This window comes from Fringilla coelebs, assembly GCF_963513975.1.
Source record: "Fringilla coelebs genome assembly, chromosome: 21".
NCBI lineage: Eukaryota > Metazoa > Chordata > Aves > Passeriformes > Fringillidae > Fringilla > Fringilla coelebs.
Genome location: NC_140047.1, coordinates 8,770,610 through 8,788,594, shown reverse-complemented (window position 1 = coordinate 8,788,594; position 17,985 = coordinate 8,770,610). Strand labels below are relative to the sequence as shown.

The window sequence follows — 17,985 nt, the reverse complement described above, 5'->3', positions numbered from 1 at the left end:
TGCTTTTATTTAGGCTCAATAGCATGATATTCAGCCCAGAAATGGGTTCTGTGATCCTTAACATTCTCATGGAATTCAATTTCAGCTTGGCTTCCTGTTGACTGCCAGAGGAACTGCTTCTTCCCATGGAACACCACTGTCCTCATGGTGCTGACATCTCGGACCTGCAGCAAGAAGAAGCAAACCATTTTATCTCAGCAGGCCAGACATTAACTAAGTGCTTAAAAAATACTGGAGACTTGCAGATTGTTCACTCAGGGAAAAGCTGTGCTACAAAGGTTCGAAGAAATACAGTAGATAGCAGAAATTCTCATTGCCATCAGAGATGGGAACACGACAGAGACCCCAGGCCCTGGTTTGTGACTGAACTGTACATCTGGGTGGAAATCTCTACTGGAGATGGGTTTGTTCCCATCCCAATCATCCCACTGGGGTTCCTGCCTCCTCACCAGGATGTAGTTGAAGTCAGTCTGGTTGCCCTCAGGGCCCAGGTCAGCGTTGAGGGCACGGATGGAGATGCGCTGCCGCGGAGCCACCGTGATGAAAGTCCGGCACACCACCCCCTGCCTCTCAGCAGGAAACTGCACAGGATTCACTATTTCACCCTGGGGGCCAAACAGCTGCTGGTCACAATCTGACAGGGCAAAGGGAGAAGAGAAAATGGCTCAGAGAAGTATCCAGCACCTTCAAGGAAGAAATCATTTAAATTAAACACAGGCAGAACAGTTTCTTTAGGGATTTTCAGCTGGATTTTCAAGCATCAGCAAATACCTGTGGGGGAGTTTGCTTTAAAACAAAGGGGGAGTCCACAATTAATACTGAATCCAACCCTCCTCAAGAAGGGCATTGTTAGCTGCTAAAAAGCTATGAAGCAAGGTTTCCATAGATTTCCATAGGCAATCACCATTCATGGTACTCTGAGGGCCTTAATCTAAAGCAAGAGCAAAGCTTTCAGTACAGTACCTTGGTAATATTTTTTGGTTGCAGTTCTGCTGTTGTACTGCAGAATGACCCCGTTTCCTGGCAGCACAACTCGCTGTTTCACAATCAGTGTGTTGGTTCTGGAATTTATCAGTGACAGAGGGAGCTTCCTGCAGCCTGTCCGCCACATCATTCGCCCAGAAAACAGCAGGACCTCACCTGGAACAAATGAGCACAGGGCCTAGAAACACTTTTCTTTCAAGTAAAAGCCAAAGTCTCTCTTAGACAGGTCTGGAATCAAGTAATTTCTGCATCTTGTTTCTATCTTATCAAAATCTGTCATGAGAACAGGCCAGTTAACTAATCTAACTGCTGATTCCAGCTAGAGGGTACATTAGTTTTATAACAGGCCAAAACAAGCAGCTTCTTTAACCCCATAAGCTCCTTTCATCTCATATCTACCAACAAAACAGATAAGAAACCACTGTGTGAGGGAAGGATAAGCAGCATCTTCATTTTGGTCCATCTGGCACCAAGTTGGTGTTACAGAAAAACTCAGTAAAATGGTTTCAGAGATTACAGAGGCTCTGAGGCAGCCAAAGCTTCTCAAGGCAGCAGAAAAGGTGCAGCCTGAGATGCAGCTTTGCCAAAGGGCCAGGCTGGAGCCCAGAGCTCCAGGCAGTACCTGCAGTGCAGTTGAGGGAGCTCTCCAGGATGGTCACCGAGATCTCCTCCCTCAGGGGACGCCCGATGGTCACCGTGCAGTCCCTGCTCTCCGTGCCTGACATGTTGATGATGCCAGTGGCATTGAGAAACAGGTTTCCACAGACACCTGGACAGCAGAGACAGGTGAGAAACACACCCAGAAGGAAATACAGGAAAACAACTCCCTTTGTGGCACAATGAACAGAAAAGGTCACATATTCTGGGTAAAGCACAGGAAGAGTCACAGAATCCCAGAACATCCTGAATTGGAAAGGACCCACAAGGGCCATGGAGTCCAACTCCTGGCCCTGCACAGGACTACCCCAGGAATCACCCCATGTGCCTGACAGTGTTGTCTAAACACTCCCTGAAGCCTTGTGTTGCTGTCCCCAGGCTCCCAACTCAGAGGAGTTTTGGGAAGCATGGGGAGGCAAGTCATTGTTCCTAGTTCAGGTAACACGGACGTGCTGGAACAGCAGGTTTTCCCTCCCAGCCAGATGTCTTCCCTCCCATGCTCCTGTCCCTGTCTGGCAGCAGGATCCCCACAGCCCAGCTGCACACAAGAAGCTCCTTTTGGCCGTGTCCTCCTCACCTCCACTGGGCTTTGTCTGCTCCCGGGGCCCAGCAGACAGAGGCACACCCAGGTCCTTGTGTCTGTGCTCTGGGGCAGCTGCAGCTGTTGGCAAGTGTGTGGCTGGTGTCTCTGGCTGCAGCTGTGCCCCAGGGGACTGGGTCCCCCCCTGCTCAGGACAGGGCCCTGCAGAGCAGCCACGGGCCACGATGGCCTTGGGGAAGTGCCGGCAGAAGAGGGGGTTCACAGGCTTGTGGGTCAGAGAGCTGAGACAGAAATCCTGCCTGGTCTGAATGCCATTCCCACAGGATGTTGAACACTGCAGAAGAACAAACCCACAGGTTTTTATCCCTGCATTCCAGGTGGTCTTTGGAAATAAATGAATTGATAAGCTCATGCATGATCTGGGGGGGTTCACTGATGCTCTTCTACCATTTGCCCTGTCAGTGCTCTTGTTCCATCAGCTATAAGATGCCCCACCTTCCAGGGGACCTTCCAAACTATATATTTAAATTGCAGAACCACTTCCTAAAAAAATCCCAAAATATCTGCATTCCAGGAGAAAACGTGCCAAAACCATTCCTAAGCTGCAGCCAAAACTTGAGCTGAAGAAGGTGGGAAGCAAACCTACGGCTGCTAAACACAGGGCAGTGGAAAGGATGGAAAACACCCCTAGAAAGAGTTTAGCATTTCTGTGGGAAGCCAACAGACAAGGCAAAAGTTGTTATTTCTCCCCTGCAGCCTCCAGGGAAGAGCAGAGCTGGAAAACTTCTGCATCTAAAGGGGATCAGGTACCTCTGACCACTCGCTGAAGCTCCACTCGTAGGAGCACGTGCGGATGACACAAGGGACAGTGGTGAGGGGCTTCTCTGTCACAGGGCACAAATGTTCCTCCTGCAAGACCTCCTGGCCATGGAGGGTCTGCACACAGGTGACCAGCTGCACTGCCAAGCCCAGCCCACAGCTGGAGGAGCAGGGCCCAGCTGGGGCTACCTTCCACCTGACACGGCAGGGAGGACAGAAAGTGAGTTAGTGATGAATCCCCACCCTGTCTCGCACTGCAGAAAAGGCAACTTCCTCACCCTTTCTCCTTCTTCATCCTCTGCTTCACATGGTCTGTGGTGCTTGGAATGCAGCCTGGAGCTTTGCAGTTGGATATAGAGGGCATTCTCATTTTGCCAGGAGCCCACAGATTTCAAATGCACACTGAATCTTACTCTGGGTCCATCACCGCCCTCCCCAGAGTGGCACACACAGGTTTAATTGCAGAAACGATCTTATCTCCCTCCAAAACACACACACCACTAAACTCTCAGATCAGGATCAGACCCAGAGGCCCTGGGAGTGGCCTCCTGTAAGAAAAGTTGCAGTAGCTTTCCTGTCCCACAGCAAATAGGGCAGGGCAAGCTCATCACAAATCCTAAGGAAAGTGCAATGCATTTCCTTCAGTTTTCAGAGCAGCTGTTCCAGATTCTGAGTATTTAATCCTTGCTACTTTCCTTCATGCTCTGTGGAAACTGAACAACTGGCAAATGTGTCACCACCTTTTGCAACTACTGATTTGTTCCTGCTTCCCCAGAGTAACAAGGGATTGAGAGGTTTTCAGTTTTTCTCTGGACTCAGACTCTGAGGACTACACTGATTTCTGTCTGAGATGTACCAGCCCAGGAAAGACTCTGAGTTTGCTGAGTATAGAGCAGTGCTACAGTTTTTGCAGCTGGCTGTGCTTCCTAAGAAGGGAAGAGTAGCTTGACCCTTCTTTTACCACATCCCTGCAGACAGAGAGAGAAAGGAACAACCCCTCACTGTCTTATTGTCTCTTGGTAACTGCTTTACCTTGGTGGGCAGGGGTTGAGATCACAGACTTCCACCCTGCTCTCTGGCTTTGGCACTGGCTGACAGTTTTCCTCCTGGGTTTCTTCTTTGGTGTCAAAAGCCACACAAACATAGTGCAGCTGAGTCTTACCTAGGAAGGGAAGCAGTCTGACTGTGTGGTTTGGATGCAAGGGTAGAAAATAGGTCAGAAGTGTCACATCTGCATGTACAAAACAAACAAACTCTGCCCAAGCCATGGCACTCTTCCTGCACTCATTCCCCCAGCTCTGAATCACAGCCAGATCACCCTCCAATTATTCTGTTTCAAAAAACTGTGATCACAGCTACTCTTAGAACTGTACAGGGGGAAAGACCAGCTGGGCCCTGAGGTTCTCAGGCACTGAACTCACAGTACAGCAAAGCAACATTTCCCTGCAGCACAGAAAGGCCTCACCTCTACCACAGGAGACAGAACACTCCCCAGCTACAGGGCTCCACACATACACAGTCTGATTTTCCAGCTGGACATGCCCAAGTGACTCCAGAGGCTGAAGTAAGTGTGCATCTTCCTCCTCAGAACAGAGCAAAAAACACCATGATGAACTGAGGGATCCAGCAGCATAATTAAAGAGGGATGGAGCTGTCTAAAGTGACAGGATGAGCTTTTAACTGGGCAGAGCAGTGGTGCAAACCACCCTCCAGGAGTAAGCTGGTGGCTCTTAACTGCTGGATGAAAGTGCAAAGCTCCCAGTGAGGTTCCTGAAAAGCCAAACCAGCAAACTCACTTTGTCCCAGCCCAAAGGGCAGACATTGACCACGCATGGCACAAGGGAGAGGGGTTTTTCTTCTGCTGGGCACAGGCTGTCATCCACCACAGTCTCCAGGCCATCACGGAACTGCACACAGGTCAGGTTCTGCTGGGCAACTCCAGTCCCACAGACAGCAGAGCATTCATCTCTCTGAGACATCTTCCACCTAAATGGGAGGCAGCTGCATCACCCCATTTCCCATCTGCATCAGGGAGGTTTATCACTCAGGACACTGCTAACAGAAATGGGTCATGCAGAGTATTCAGCTTCTCTGTTTCAAAAGCCTTGTCTGGATGTGACTGAGAGGACAATTTAAGACTTTCCAAGGACTAAAAGCACCTAAGCTATAGGCTAGAGTTCACAGTGCAATCACTTTTTATTGAGCACTAAAAGGTCTCTGAGGGCAATGTCTGGGCAGGCTTGGCCCTTGGTCCTCCTTCCCAAATAATCGACACAAGGGTCAACCCTCTTTGCTGGCCCCATCTTGGAAAGGATGTGAGAGGCAGAGAGGCATCTTCTTCTGGATATACCCTTAAATATCTTCCTTTAGCAGATTACTCTAAAACACTGAAGGACTATTTCCCATTCCTTCAGCTGACATCTCAATTATCTCACAGGACCAGGAAAGACAGAACATGGTTTGGGATCTGCCACAAAAAAACAACTTCCTACTTCTCTTTTTTTTTTTTTTTTTGACCTTGACAACACAAATACAGAGCCTGGGTTAAGTGGCAGAGCAAGGCAGGAATTGAGCTGAGCTCCCAGAACACCAACCTGTAGAGGCATGGCTCCATGGCACAGGGCTTGTGCTCTGGGAGGGGCTGTGGCAGCTCCAGACACCTCTGATCCTCTGTTACTTCATTCTTGGTCTGATCAAAGCAAACATGAGCCACTGGCTGTACCCCTGCGACACAAAAGGAAAAGAAATCGAAGTTATAACTAAAGTGAACAGTTCCCCTCTGTTATGGAAGGAAGATGCAGAGATTTTGCTTTGCTTGATCACCTGGGTAAGGAAATGGGCTGTGTGGGAATTCAGACTTCCTTTAAACACACAAACCCCTTCTTTGTGATATAACCTCCCTCAAGAGTTTTAAAGTGATTTTCCAAGGTGAGCACCCCAGCAGAGGAGAAGTTTGATTGATAACCCACTGCCAAAATGGAAAGGTTGCTCTAAACTGGCTGTTTGAAAGAACAAAGATATCAATCATAATTTGGAACAAATTACTTCTGATGATCTGACTGATGAGGACAGCAAATAAGCTCTAGGAGGGAGCTGGTTTTAAATGCCATTGTTTAGAAGTGACCAGGTAATATCATCACACAGCCCTCATGCTCAAACAGCACCAACCTCCTCAAAGGCATCAGCAGCAGCCAAAACCAGAGGCACTGGGAGAGAAACTGGAGACTTCCAGTGCCTGCAGCAGGCAAGGAATGAAATATTCATAAGCTACAGCTAGAGAGAAGATTTTTAATAATAATGAACATAAAAAGCAAAGCAGATGAAAAGTCAGACTCAAAGAAATTACAAGCAAAGCTAAAAGGAGTCCCCTTTCAGTGAATGGGCTACAAGGAGAGCCAGGCATTCCTGAATCTCAAGCAGCATGACCCTGAGCACTAAATGTCCAGAATCCATCAGCAGCCTTATCTTTGCTCTACCCTCCTTGTTCTCAAATAATGACTGCTGCTGAGGAGGGCCTGTGCATCACTTTCAGCTCTCAAGGTGCAATTTCAGCCCAGATTCCCAAGTTTCTGTTATTTTAAGTCCCAAGTTTCTCATTCTTTTTTCTGTTTGTGGCTGCATTAGCTAGAGGCTCTGAAGCATTTTGAGCTCTTTACTTCAGGGTTTCAGCAATCACTTCACCTGGGGGATTTGCTGGAGAAAAGCTCTCCAGGCATAACTAGTTGTGTAGATTGACTTCCATAAATATTCATTAATGCATTTTCTAAATCCTTGTCACAGAAGTCTTGAGAGGCCTGACAGTGTCATCTGAATTATCTGGTAAACAAGATGTCAGGCCATCTATCAGAGTGAGCTGTTACAATCTGCATTATGATTCCTTTAGGGAGACAGAAAGGATTAGCCATGGCACAGGAATAGAATTCAAAGAAGGAAGTTTCATAATTAGCTCTGAGGCTTTAGTTAGACACCAGATGCCCCTTTGGTCTCAGACTTCTGATGTTTAGCCAACTTCAAATTACAGTCTTCAGTAACTTTGAAAAATCTGAGAAAATTATTTAGTCTTAAAACCAAGAGTTCAGTTAAAGCCTATTTAAAAATCCTCTTTGTGATCAAACATTTTCAGTATCATTTTGATGATTCAGTTCATTTTCTGATTACTTAATTTAATTCAAAAGCTCCAGCACTTTTTTCTTTGGTTTAGTTCAACACTAGCAATCATTTCCAGCAATCTGCTTTGAAATTCAGTTCAGACCAAAGGAGAAGTCTCCATAAAAAGTCAAGACTGAGTCCTGCTGCCTCACCTTCCCCACAGGTCACTGAACACGGGCCCTGCTGAGGAATCCACAGATAGGTCAGGCTCTCCCTGGGGACAAAGTAGCTGAAGGTGATGTCTGGGTTGGTGGCATTGCCATATTCTTTTGTGTACTTCCTGTAGACCTGGGAAAGGAAAAACTGTGGTCAGTGCAGAAAAAAAACTTGGATTTATTTTTTAGGATGGAGGAAGGAGAAGCCAGTCTCCCTTCTTTCCACCCAATCCTGAGCCTCACTGCAGTGCCTCAGTCCCAGCCAGATGCAGCCAGAGCACCCACCCTGTGCAGGCACTGAAAGTGAATAAGCCAAGCAGAAGGTTTAACTCAGTGTGGTTTTCCCCACACAATCACCCCCAGACCTGCAGGAAGCCTGTGGGGAGCCAACCCCCAGCCATTCCCAAGAACAGCAATCCCATCCCTCTTCAGTGAACACCATCTCCCCTGGCCTTGGACACTGAGTCACCTGAATCCACCACACCTGGATTCTGCAGCAAAGCCACCCACACCAGGCCACTTCTGACTGGCCCCTTCTGCTGCTTTAATTCACCTGTATTTCAATTTCTTCCTGTGTTGGCCCATCCACATGGATTTCCTCCAGGCTTGGCAGGTTGTCCCGGGTAAGAAACACTTGGTACTTGATCTGGTTGTCCTCCAGAACTGATGGGTAGGTGACATTCAGTGAGATTTTTCCTTTTCCAGCCACCACGTACTCTCCTTTAACCTTCACAGCTGGAGAAGCCAGAGGAGCAGTGAGGTTAAGAGACATGATGTGGTCACCAGAATCCCCTGGTGCTGGCAGCTGCTGGCTGCCCACATGGCAGGAACCAGTTTGATCCAAGTTTGGCATCCCATGGAGCGTGGCTCCTACAGCTTCCCACTGGAGAGCATCCCACAAGCAAAATGCAGCACCAAAAATTCCATTTTTTTGTTTGCACAAGCTCCTTTCAGCCTTGCCTGTATCCCCTCCCCTCCTTTTCATTCCACTCACCCAGGTGTGTGAAGAGAGGCCTTCTGTTGGTGACATGGACTGAGGTGGTGTTGTAGGGCAGGGACAGAAATGTCACATACTCTGGAAGGGTGGAGAGGAGAAAGATGTGGTCACCTTCCATCACTGAAATTCAGTGGGAAAGGATGGGGGTTGCAGCTCAACTCCTAAATTCACCCTGACCCTGTTCCTTGCCTTGAACACAGTGATGGTGACACAGCAAACACAGCTGAGCTGCATCCTGTGTCCTGTTCTCACACTTCTTTGGCTCTTTTTAGGTTCTCTGCCAAGATCTCTACATGAGACTGCAAAAGCCAGACCAGTTCCCAAATTTAACAAATCAGGAACACTCAGGAACATGGACAACACTCTCCAGGACATGGTGGGATTGGTGGCCAGGGCCAGGAGCTGGACCCAATGATCCTTGTGGATCCCTTGGGATATTTATGATTCTGTGATCTGATATCATCCCCAGCTCCCAACAATTTATGGGACTTCCCAAACAGTTATATTTCTGACCCACATGCAGAGAATTATAACAAAAAAAGGCATTCTGCCCACCTCTCTCAGCACTGACCACCCAAAATCCATCTCTATACACTCCATAAAATAAAACCAAGCAGAATCAGAAGGGAGAAGTCACAGAGAAGATTTGGAACACAAACAGCACCATAATGCAGAGCCTTAGGGGGAGGACTACACACCTTTAGCTTTCCCTTCTGTGTAGGATCCACTCACTTTGGTGCAGGTGGAGTTGTCACCCCCACAGACCTTGCAGGGATCCATGGCCTTCCTGGAGCCCATCTGGCCATCACACCCAAATGCCTGAGCAGAGGGGAGAGTCTGTCAGCCTGGCCTGTTCTGAGAAAACAAGTGAGCAAAAGCAACATTCCTGAGCTCCTGAAACTGCCCTTTCCATTTGGAATCTGGGTTTAGGAAGACAACAAAGGAAAAGATGTGTTTGTATCTAGAGCTGCCACCGGGCAGCAGTGTGCAAACCAGGGACTGGGAGGTTTTAGCTGAGAGCACAACTCTCAGTAACTGTGACATTTTCTTTCCCAGAAGAAGCAGCCCAAAAAAATCTCTCCTATGACCTAAACCCAAAGCTCTGTGCTCTCTTCTATGAACTCTTTCTGGAGGGAGGGAGGAAGGGAGAAAAAAACAAAAGCCCAAGAGGACAGTAAACATGAATGGCAGGTTCTAAAGGAATCTTTAGCTCCCCAGACTCCAAAGCCAAACCTAGCTCACATCACTCCAGTCCCATGGAACTCAGAAGAGAGATTCTATCCCCATTCCCACGAACAAGACTAATTTACACAAACCAACAGGAGGATCTCAGCAGGCTTAACAGCAAAACATGTGCAACTGCTGAATTTATGCTGCAGCCACTGATCCCAGGCTTTGGAAGCTGCCATAACATGCATATTTATCACTGCTGCCAATGAAAGAGCCAAAATCAGAACAGGTTGTGCCTACACCCTCTGCTGTTCATGGGGGGAAACACTTCACAAAACATGGTGAGCATGAGGATAATGAGAAAAACATAAAATTTACAAGGAGTATTCTGGGAATGTAAAGAAACAACAGAAAACATCCAGCCGGGTCAGCACTGAGCAGTTCCTAAAATGCAGACAGCGCGGGGGAGTTGGATCCAAGGTCATCAGCAAAGAATGCCTTCCTCAGGTCCAATCCAGGGAAAAACTCCAGAAATTAGACTTCAGTTTTGATCAGCAATACTCCAAAAATCAATCTGTTGACTTGTGATGCCCAGGTTTTGCTCCTTATCTTGCCTTATCACTAACTCAGTGATTCAAGTCATGGAACTTCCCTCCAAGACAGTCAGCACTTTATGGGGCTAATTACAGCAGGCAAGCTGAGCAGCTAATGATGTCTCCTCTACCAACACATAAACCAATTGCTTCTTGGATTAGGGATGAATAGCCCTGTGTGTTTACTGCATAATTAGCAGAATGTCTTATCTAGAGGGCATTGGATGCACAGACAGAACAGTAGATTTTTAGACTCCATCCAACACATCAGGAACAAAACTCTCTTCTGAGAAGAGCTCACTCTCTTGTTTGGGACACTTTGTTTTTTCCTAGGAGGATTTCCCCTGGTTCCTGTGGTGCAGATCACCTGTCAGGGGCTCACCTGGACTCCCCAGTCACTTACTCTGCATCTCCCCATGACACACAGATGGAGATCCCCGTGGTGCTCCGTGTCATCCTGCTCACACCTGGTTCCATCCAGGAAACTGTCCCCGCGGCTCACCATGAACTCCTTGCCCACAGCCCTGCACATGTGCTTGCAGAGCAGGTCCCCTGGAGCAGGCAGGCACAAGGAAGGAGTTATTCTTTCAGGAAGGCATGTGGCTGCCCATCAAGCAATGGGAAAAAACTCAGGGATGTTATGGACTCCCATCCCTGGAAGTGTCCAAGGCCAGGCTGGATGGGGCTTGGAGCAACCTGGGATAGTGGAAGGCGTCCCTGCCATGGTGGGATGAGTTTTAAAGTCCCTCCCAACCCATACCATTTGGGGATTGTATCATCTCTCAGAAAGCACCCAGGTTTCATGTGAAAACTAAACCACTCAGTGAAATAGCCTTTTCATTCCAAAGTACAGAGGTCCATGAGCACAAACTGAGGTTCCAGACATTCCTTACCTTTGGCAAAGCCAACAGCAGAGGTCCAGGTATAAAAGGATGGTGTTTCTACATCAAGGTACAGTGGCTTTAAATTTGTTGCTGCACATTGTTCAGCCATGAAGTCCTGCTGGGTGATCAGACAGGCCTGGATCCCAGAGAGATAATTGTGTAAGGAAAGGAAGTGACTGAGGACTGACATTCAACCCTCTAGCTAAAGGCAAAATGCAGTGCCTGGGGATTAAAACACCCAAACAACTGCAAAGAAAGAAAACCACTTTAAAGGAAGGCTGCAGGATATGCAGAGAATTGTGCTTGGAAGCTGATATCTTTGCAATTTATACAAAATAAATAGATAAGGAAAACAGGAACAATACAAGAAAGCCCATCTGAAGAAAACCATCATTGTGAGTCACTATTTTCTCAGCATCTGTCCTGCTATGGGGCATAGAGAAAATGCTTTATTACATGTGAACAATGCTATTAAATAATTCTGCTGCCTTCCATGGCACAAATACCTCTCCTGCTGTCAGACAGATGGAGCCTGTATACCAGATCTTTACCAGAGCAGTCAGCTGTGGGAAGGACAGTCACAAAACAGCCAGTCCTCAAAGGGCTCAACAGTGAGATAGAAGTTCAGATGCTGCTGAGCTCCATTACCTGGGTATTGCACATCTCTGCTTGCATGCTGGCACCGTGGCACTTCTGCCCCCCAAAAGCAGGCCTGGAAATGACAGAATTCCTCAACAGAGGCAGGTTTGTCCCAGGCAAAGAGGAAGACTCAGCCCCGAGGCCCTGAGCACAGGCAGGTGCCCACGTCTCACCTGGGGTTGTTACAGAAGCGCTGCCTCAGCACCACCCCCCCGCCGCAGCTGCGGGAGCAGGGGGAGAGGGGGCTCCAGGCAGACCAGTGCCCATGGACCACAGCCATGGGGTTCAGTTCCTCCAGAGAGCTGCACTGACCCTTGGAGCACCACTAGGACCAAGAACACACAGAATTGGCAGCAGGGCTGGGATCTAAAAGGTTGGCACAAGTGCCCGTCTTTGGCAGGCCAGTAACAGAGAGTCCCAAGGTGAATGAGGCACCTTCTGACAAGGGGCTGAAGAGTCCCCTTCCTAATTAGGGTCTAACATCAGGCTGGGGTCAAAGCAAAGAGCACACAAGTAGATGGAGGGCTCAGATATCAGGCTATAGAACTGCAAAGCAATTCCAGAGATAAAGACAAGGTGGAAAAGATCAGGACATAACAGTACCAGTTTAGGACTGGTTTCAGCTCCCTGGCCAAGGGGCAGTGAGTGCCAGGTACCTTCCAGAGCTCTGCTGTCCGAGCTCCACAGCCCCCACACCCAGCCCTGGGGGGAGCCTCCTTACCTTGTTGAGCCCACACTCAGTTCCATCCAGGAGGGGCACCAGAAGCCGAGTACAGCTGGATTTGTCTGCTGGATGTACATGGCATGAGAGAACTTTACAGATGTCCTGGTGTGACAAGAAAATCAGGGAGTTCAGGGAGTCAAGCTCAACAACACAGTCCCAAAAGTCTAAATAGGGCATGTCCCAGGTTTTCTCCTTGACACTCAACAATGCAAATTCCTTCATTTTTCCTGCTATTGGGCAAAAGCTGTGAGCAAGTCAAAAGATCCTCACTGTAGTGATCACCAGCTGTAATGCTGGAAGATGATCAACTGAAGCAATTAAAGTTTCACCCACCTTAGTGTTTCCTCATTAACAAAACATGTCCAGATGGTAGCTACTAAAACACACTGTGATTCCCAGACAAAGGGATTTGAGCCATGGCAGGGAAGCTGGAGGAATTTAGTGAACAAAAATTCCCCAAGGCAGGACCCTGAGTGGGTGCACCCAGCACTGCCAGCTGTGCACAACAGCACCCAACTGTGCAAACCTTACAGGAGATTTATGTGGAGGAAGGAGGTGATGAAGAGGAAGGGAAACATTTTGAAAACTTTGCCAAGAAATCTGTGGCAGAAAAGCACCTTCAATCCCTTCAGAATAAAAATGCTGCCAGCCAGTTCTCCTGAATTTTGGCTCCTGAACATTTCCCAGCTGCCCTTAGCAAGACAAACAAACTTTCTACCTACAACATTGGTGTCAGCAAAGGTGCAAGCTGTGGCCACACTCCCAAAGGCAATTTTACACTGCTCATCTGCTCCGTAGTACAAGCCAGGCTTCCACCCCGGGATGCTGCCGTCCATGTCCGGCAGGTCATTCAAGCAGCTTGTTTGGCCTGTACTGATAGAAACATGAGGAATAACACTTTCCCAGCTGTGGGTAGTGAGGACAAGGACATGTTTGCAGACTTGTGCTGAGTTTCACTCTGGGAGTTGGCTGCTGCTTTCCCAGACAACACATGCTTGCTGTGGGCTGGGATGGATTTAGTTGCAGCAGCTGCCTGGAGATGCTCACAGTTCCCTGCTGCTGGAGTTTTATCCCATTCCTGTCCTGCACCCAGCCAGCACAGCCTGCAGTGCCTGGATGCTCTGATGTTGTAAATAAAATGTGCAGGCTGAGCCAGTGTCTGAGAAATCCAACCCAGCCCAGGCAAGCAAGGCACCAACCAAAGCCACTTCCAGCAACGTGAAGCAAAAACTGGGTTTGACCTCAGCAATAAGTGCTAAGAAATAAACAAACCCCAAGCTTCTCACTGTTCCTCATTTTTCAATAAACTTTTTTATTCTTTGAGTTTTTCTGTCCTAATCTCCCAGCACAGGGAGCTGAAGAACTCAACCATTCCCTTACCTGACCAGGGCCAGGAACTGCTCCCGGCTGCACGGAGACCAGGTGAGGTCGATGCTGTTGTGGTTTCCTGCTGAGCCCATGATGTAACCACTGCTGCTGCACAGATTCCCCTCTCCATCGTGGGCAATGCCAAGGCTGTAACAGAAGCAGCACAGAGCCCTGAGAAGAAACCCAGAGGCTGGAGCCTCCCTTCTCTAAGCAAGGACTGAGCTCCCTCTGCAGCCCTTCCTTCTCCTGTTGTCACAAAGGGTTTCTCTCCTCTTTGCAGCTTCTAATTGTCACAGGATATGCAGGAATGCAAGAAATGCAAGGAACTCTTTCCAAAATAAGCCATGATGATGACCAAAAAGGTTAGAATAATCCATGGGTAATTCCCTTTTATGTCAGAGGTCCTTTTGCTTCTTTCCTAAACTGGAGGATGTTTTTACCTGAATAAAACCTGCTGGGCTGCTCTGGCAGTTTCCTACTGACCTGTGCCCAATCTCATGGGCTATGGTGACTCCAAGGTCAAAGCCAGTGTCCTGGGTAATGACACAGCTCCAGAAGGAGGAGCAGACTCCCCCTAACTGAGTCACTCCACGAAGCTCCTTGTTCCCATCAGGCAGCTCCAGGTCAAACCTAAAGTAAGGGAGACATAAAGAGGAAAGAGCAAAGAACCCCCCACAGCTAAAAAAGACAGGTCTAGACATTCAGCTGAATTTATCTGAGCTTTCCTGGTCTAGCTTTGACAACTATCTAACATTTCTTTTGACTCGAGTGCTCACTGCTCAAATTTTATGATGATTCCACATTAAAAAATCCAAATGTCCTCAGAAAGCAGAACTGAATAAAATGACCTAATCTTGTTTCCCAGTCCCTCCCAGGGCAGGGAGCTCAGCACCTGGTGATGTAGAGGACAATGTCAGCGTGCTGGGGGTCAGAGTCGTTCTGGGGGTTCACCTTCTTGCTCCACTCACAGACACTGATGAGGGAGGAGGTGATGTTGGTGGTGATGTTCACCTCTGCCTGGAGGGAAGGCACACATTGGCACATTCCAAACAGCTTGGAGCTCGGGCAAGCCTCAAACACAGCCCTCCCCTTACCTCTGGCTCTCTCAAAACCAGCATTTGCATGAGATGAACTCTGAAATGAGCCCCCAGTGAGGCATCTCTGAGCAGCTCTGCTCCCTGAGAAGAGACAGAAAGGATTCAATAAACAAGGGGCCTTGGGGACTCCCACTCCCTGTTCCCAAAAACTGGGCTGCACTCATTCCAAAGGTGACTACAACACTAACATATGCATTACAAATGTTAAAAAATCTGTCAAGAGATGAGAAGTGGTTGGATTTGTCAGATACTCTGAAGCAGAGAGAAGAATCTGCATGAAAAGTCTCATAGGGTAGAGTGAGTGCTAAAGACTTTTCTGCAGTACACACACAGAAAAAATTCTTAATAATAGCAAAGAGAGACATGAAAATTCTGTAATAGAAATAAAAGTGAAATGTAAAATATAAGATGGATTCAGTGGATTTAGCTCAATCCCAGGGTGAGAAAACTCTACTACCTGTGTTGCAACATCAATAATGAAATTAAGAGCTACATTTTCTAAGTGGGTTTTAAATCTTCTAGGATCTCCTTTTACTCCTTGTACAAGGGAATTTGGGGGATTTCATGCCCAGGGAAGCACAGAGGAAAGCCCTGCACATGAGCTCTGTACCAGGGACAGGTGAGCCCAGCCACCCTGAGGTTCTGTCTGGGGCACAGTCTGGGACAGGATCCCAAGCACAGAGGCACTCACAATGTTCAGGTTGGCCAGGATGTAACGTTCTGTGTCCTCCTTGTGGTACAAGTAAACATCTGGCCCTGCCACCACCATCAGCTCCAGATGTTTCACAGCTGCCTCAGCCCTCTTGTGCAGGCGAGGAGGAGCCCACCCTGCTGGACAGCACAGAGAGACACCAGCAGGTTCAAATGCACCATAAAAGGTCCTAATGATCCACTCCCTCTCCCCAAAGGCTGCAACAACTCAGCTGCAAGCCCACTCCTCCAGGGCATTGCTCAGCTTTCCCACTTCTGGTGGTGTCTTTCACCTGCCAGCAGCTTTAGCAACACACCTGCACCATCAAAATAACAACCTGCCACATCAGACACACTGGGCACACCTCAGCGAGGTGAGAAACCTCTTCAGGTCTACTTCTGTATTTGTAAACACCAATTTTTCCTCTGAGCTCATGGAAGCAATGCTCCAGGAGACAGCTTTCCCAGCGGGGCTGTTACCTCTGGCTGGCTCTGCCTCTCTTGCAGCACTTTTGAAGAGGATGTGGGGGCTGGCAAAGCCAAGGTCCTTCAGCAGAGCCACATCTTTGCTCCTGACTGGCCTGATGTGAATCTTCTCCTCACCCATGGTGACCACTCCTTGCTGAAGCAGATAAAATTCCACCTCTGAGTTATTCCTAAGATATTTGCTATCCATGGGGATGGCAAGGATTTATTCAGTGGATGGCTCCCACATGTTTGGTGCAGGAAGCTGCCACCCCCAGAGGCTGTCCCTGCTCATACTCACCAGCTGCCCTTCACAGTAAGTGACTCTGCTCCTGGCCCCAGGAGGCTGCAGGGCTTTTCCACCTGCAAAGCAGCTCCCTGGGAATCTCTTCAGTAAAGTAAAGGAAGAGTTCACCACCTGGCTGCTCACAAAGGAGGGGGAAAGGAGGGCGTGGTCCTCTAGGAATTCAAAGGCATAGAGCTGCCCCCAGGCCTGGATGGAGCAGTGCTGGACCCGACAGGGCATCAGCCCAAAATGTTCTTCTTGACATGAGCAAGCTGGCTCAGCCACAACAAAGTCAGGTACTGAAAGAAATGAAACAAGACCAGAACAAGGGGAGAACATGAGAAAGGATGATACACAAAAACCCCAGTGTAAGGTCTATTTCCCCAGGAAAAGTACCCTAAAAATGACAACAGTGGCCTCTTGGGGTCATGGTGCCAACAGCCAGAGAATTTCTGTGCTTTTGTGTATTCCAAAGTGAGGATAATCTGACAGGGAACACACAACAGAAACTGGCACCGAATTTGTTACAGCTTTTGCTCTCTCAATAAGGAGAACAGTTTGTCTAAAAAAGGCTGAGACCGTTTTGTTCCTGCAGATTTTAACTATTACTGAGTGGGAATTACCACAATGCAGACAAAGACACTGGGATGAGCACTAGGTGAACTCACAAGGAGACAACACCCTTTCTTTAAGGATTTGAGACTTCAAAACATCTTTATTCCAGACCCAGAATTCAAATCTCTTTGTGCATTTATTAAAAGTAATAATTATTAAGTATTTAAAGTTACCCTTAGTCTAAAGCTTTTGTCAGAAGAAAAACACCGATACAGAGAATGGGAACTGAGCAGAAATGTGCAAAGAGGTTGAGCCCATCTCCTTGAGCAGATTTGAAGCTCTGGAGAGAGTGGATCTCTCCATCCACTCACACGGAAAGCCAGATTGTCTCACTTGCACTGGGACTCAGAAACACCAAACGCTGCTCATTTCAGGGGTTGTAAATCAGTGTTCTCTGCTCTGCCAGCCACACGGGGTTAGAGCCCAGCAGCCAGACGTGCTGTAAACCGAGGGACGCTGAGCCCTGCATACCATCAGCCACTGAGCTGGTTCCAAAGTAAGACAGAACATCTCCCGCATCCAAAGCGCCCAGGAATTTCTGCAAGGAAGAAGAAGAGCAAAAACAAATGGACAGGAGGCTCTGCCTTCGCTGGAGCCGAGCTGGAAGGAAGGCCAGCGAACAGCTCAGCAGTCCCACTGCCAAACCCTCATGGCTCTGCTCCGCGCTGAGCAAGGGAGCAGCTTTATCTTCGTGATTAGAGAGCTCGGACGGAGTTTGGCTTAGAACCGCGTCGTCTCCTCTTCTTTTCCTTTTTTTTTTTTTTTTTTTTTAGCTTTTCTCAGAAGCCGGGCAGCGTTCCTGGAAGGGCCGTTCCGAGGTCGGACTCACCTCAGGGAGCCAGCACAGCCCCAGCGGGAGCACGGCGAGCGCCCGCAGCGCCAAGCTGACGGCCATGCCGGACCAGCCGAGCTCTCCCAGCCGAGCACCGAGAGTTTTCGGCCCGAGGCCTCACGTGGAGCGGAAGGGAAGAGCAGAAGCAGCCGCTGAGCAAACAGCCCCTGAGCAAACACGCTCCGAGCGGGCCCGCGGGGGACGCGGCCGCGCCGGCCGCTGGAGCGCGACCCCCTTGCGCAATAGCCGCGGCTTCTCCAGCTTGTGCGCCAGCCCCGGCGGGCCAAGGGGCGGCTCGGGGGCCATGTGGCCCTGGGGAC

At 48.7% G+C, this 17,985-nt stretch overlaps 1 protein-coding gene across 3 annotated transcripts; it reads right to left on the bottom strand.

Moving 5' to 3' along the window:
• ADAMTS13 (ADAM metallopeptidase with thrombospondin type 1 motif 13) lies at positions 1 to 17,841 on the bottom strand. 3 transcript variants are annotated; one of them, XM_084219419.1, is made up of 29 exons: positions 17,663 to 17,841; positions 17,305 to 17,371; positions 16,234 to 16,517; positions 15,948 to 16,089; positions 15,469 to 15,608; positions 14,775 to 14,858; positions 14,573 to 14,697; positions 14,164 to 14,310; positions 13,693 to 13,827; positions 13,035 to 13,185; positions 12,310 to 12,414; positions 11,762 to 11,913; positions 11,598 to 11,661; positions 10,959 to 11,085; positions 10,469 to 10,617; positions 9,001 to 9,121; positions 8,300 to 8,380; positions 7,859 to 8,040; positions 7,303 to 7,438; positions 5,596 to 5,725; positions 4,798 to 4,987; positions 4,467 to 4,584; positions 4,034 to 4,163; positions 2,993 to 3,197; positions 2,219 to 2,516; positions 1,607 to 1,753; positions 964 to 1,140; positions 450 to 634; positions 1 to 164 (listed from the first exon to the last, which is right to left on the bottom strand). In XM_084219419.1, the coding sequence occupies exons 1-29, from the start codon at positions 17,726 to 17,728 to the stop codon at positions 6 to 8; spliced, it is 4,197 nt and encodes a 1,398-aa protein (XP_084075545.1). In that variant the 5' UTR covers positions 17,729 to 17,841; the 3' UTR covers positions 1 to 5. The 3 variants fall into 3 exon arrangements, with proteins under 3 accessions (XP_084075545.1, XP_084075546.1, XP_084075547.1); XM_084219420.1 differs by having other exon boundaries at positions 4,467 to 4,581; XM_084219421.1 differs by having other exon boundaries at positions 15,469 to 15,605.
• Between the last annotated feature and the right edge of the window lie 144 nt (positions 17,842 to 17,985).

Coding starts and splice junctions, on each gene's coding strand:
- ADAMTS13 (XM_084219419.1), bottom strand. CDS start 17,728: ATGGCCGTCAGCTTGGCGCTGCGGGCGCTCGCCGTGCTCCCGCTGGGG. Junction 10,618..10,958: donor TGCTGTTGGCTTTGCCAAAG/GTAAGGAATGTC, acceptor TGCCTGCTCCAG/GGGACCTGCTCTGCAAGCAC. Junction 8,381..9,000: donor CACAGAAGGGAAAGCTAAAG/GTGTGTAGTCCT, acceptor CCACCCTTCCAG/AGTATGTGACATTTCTGTCC.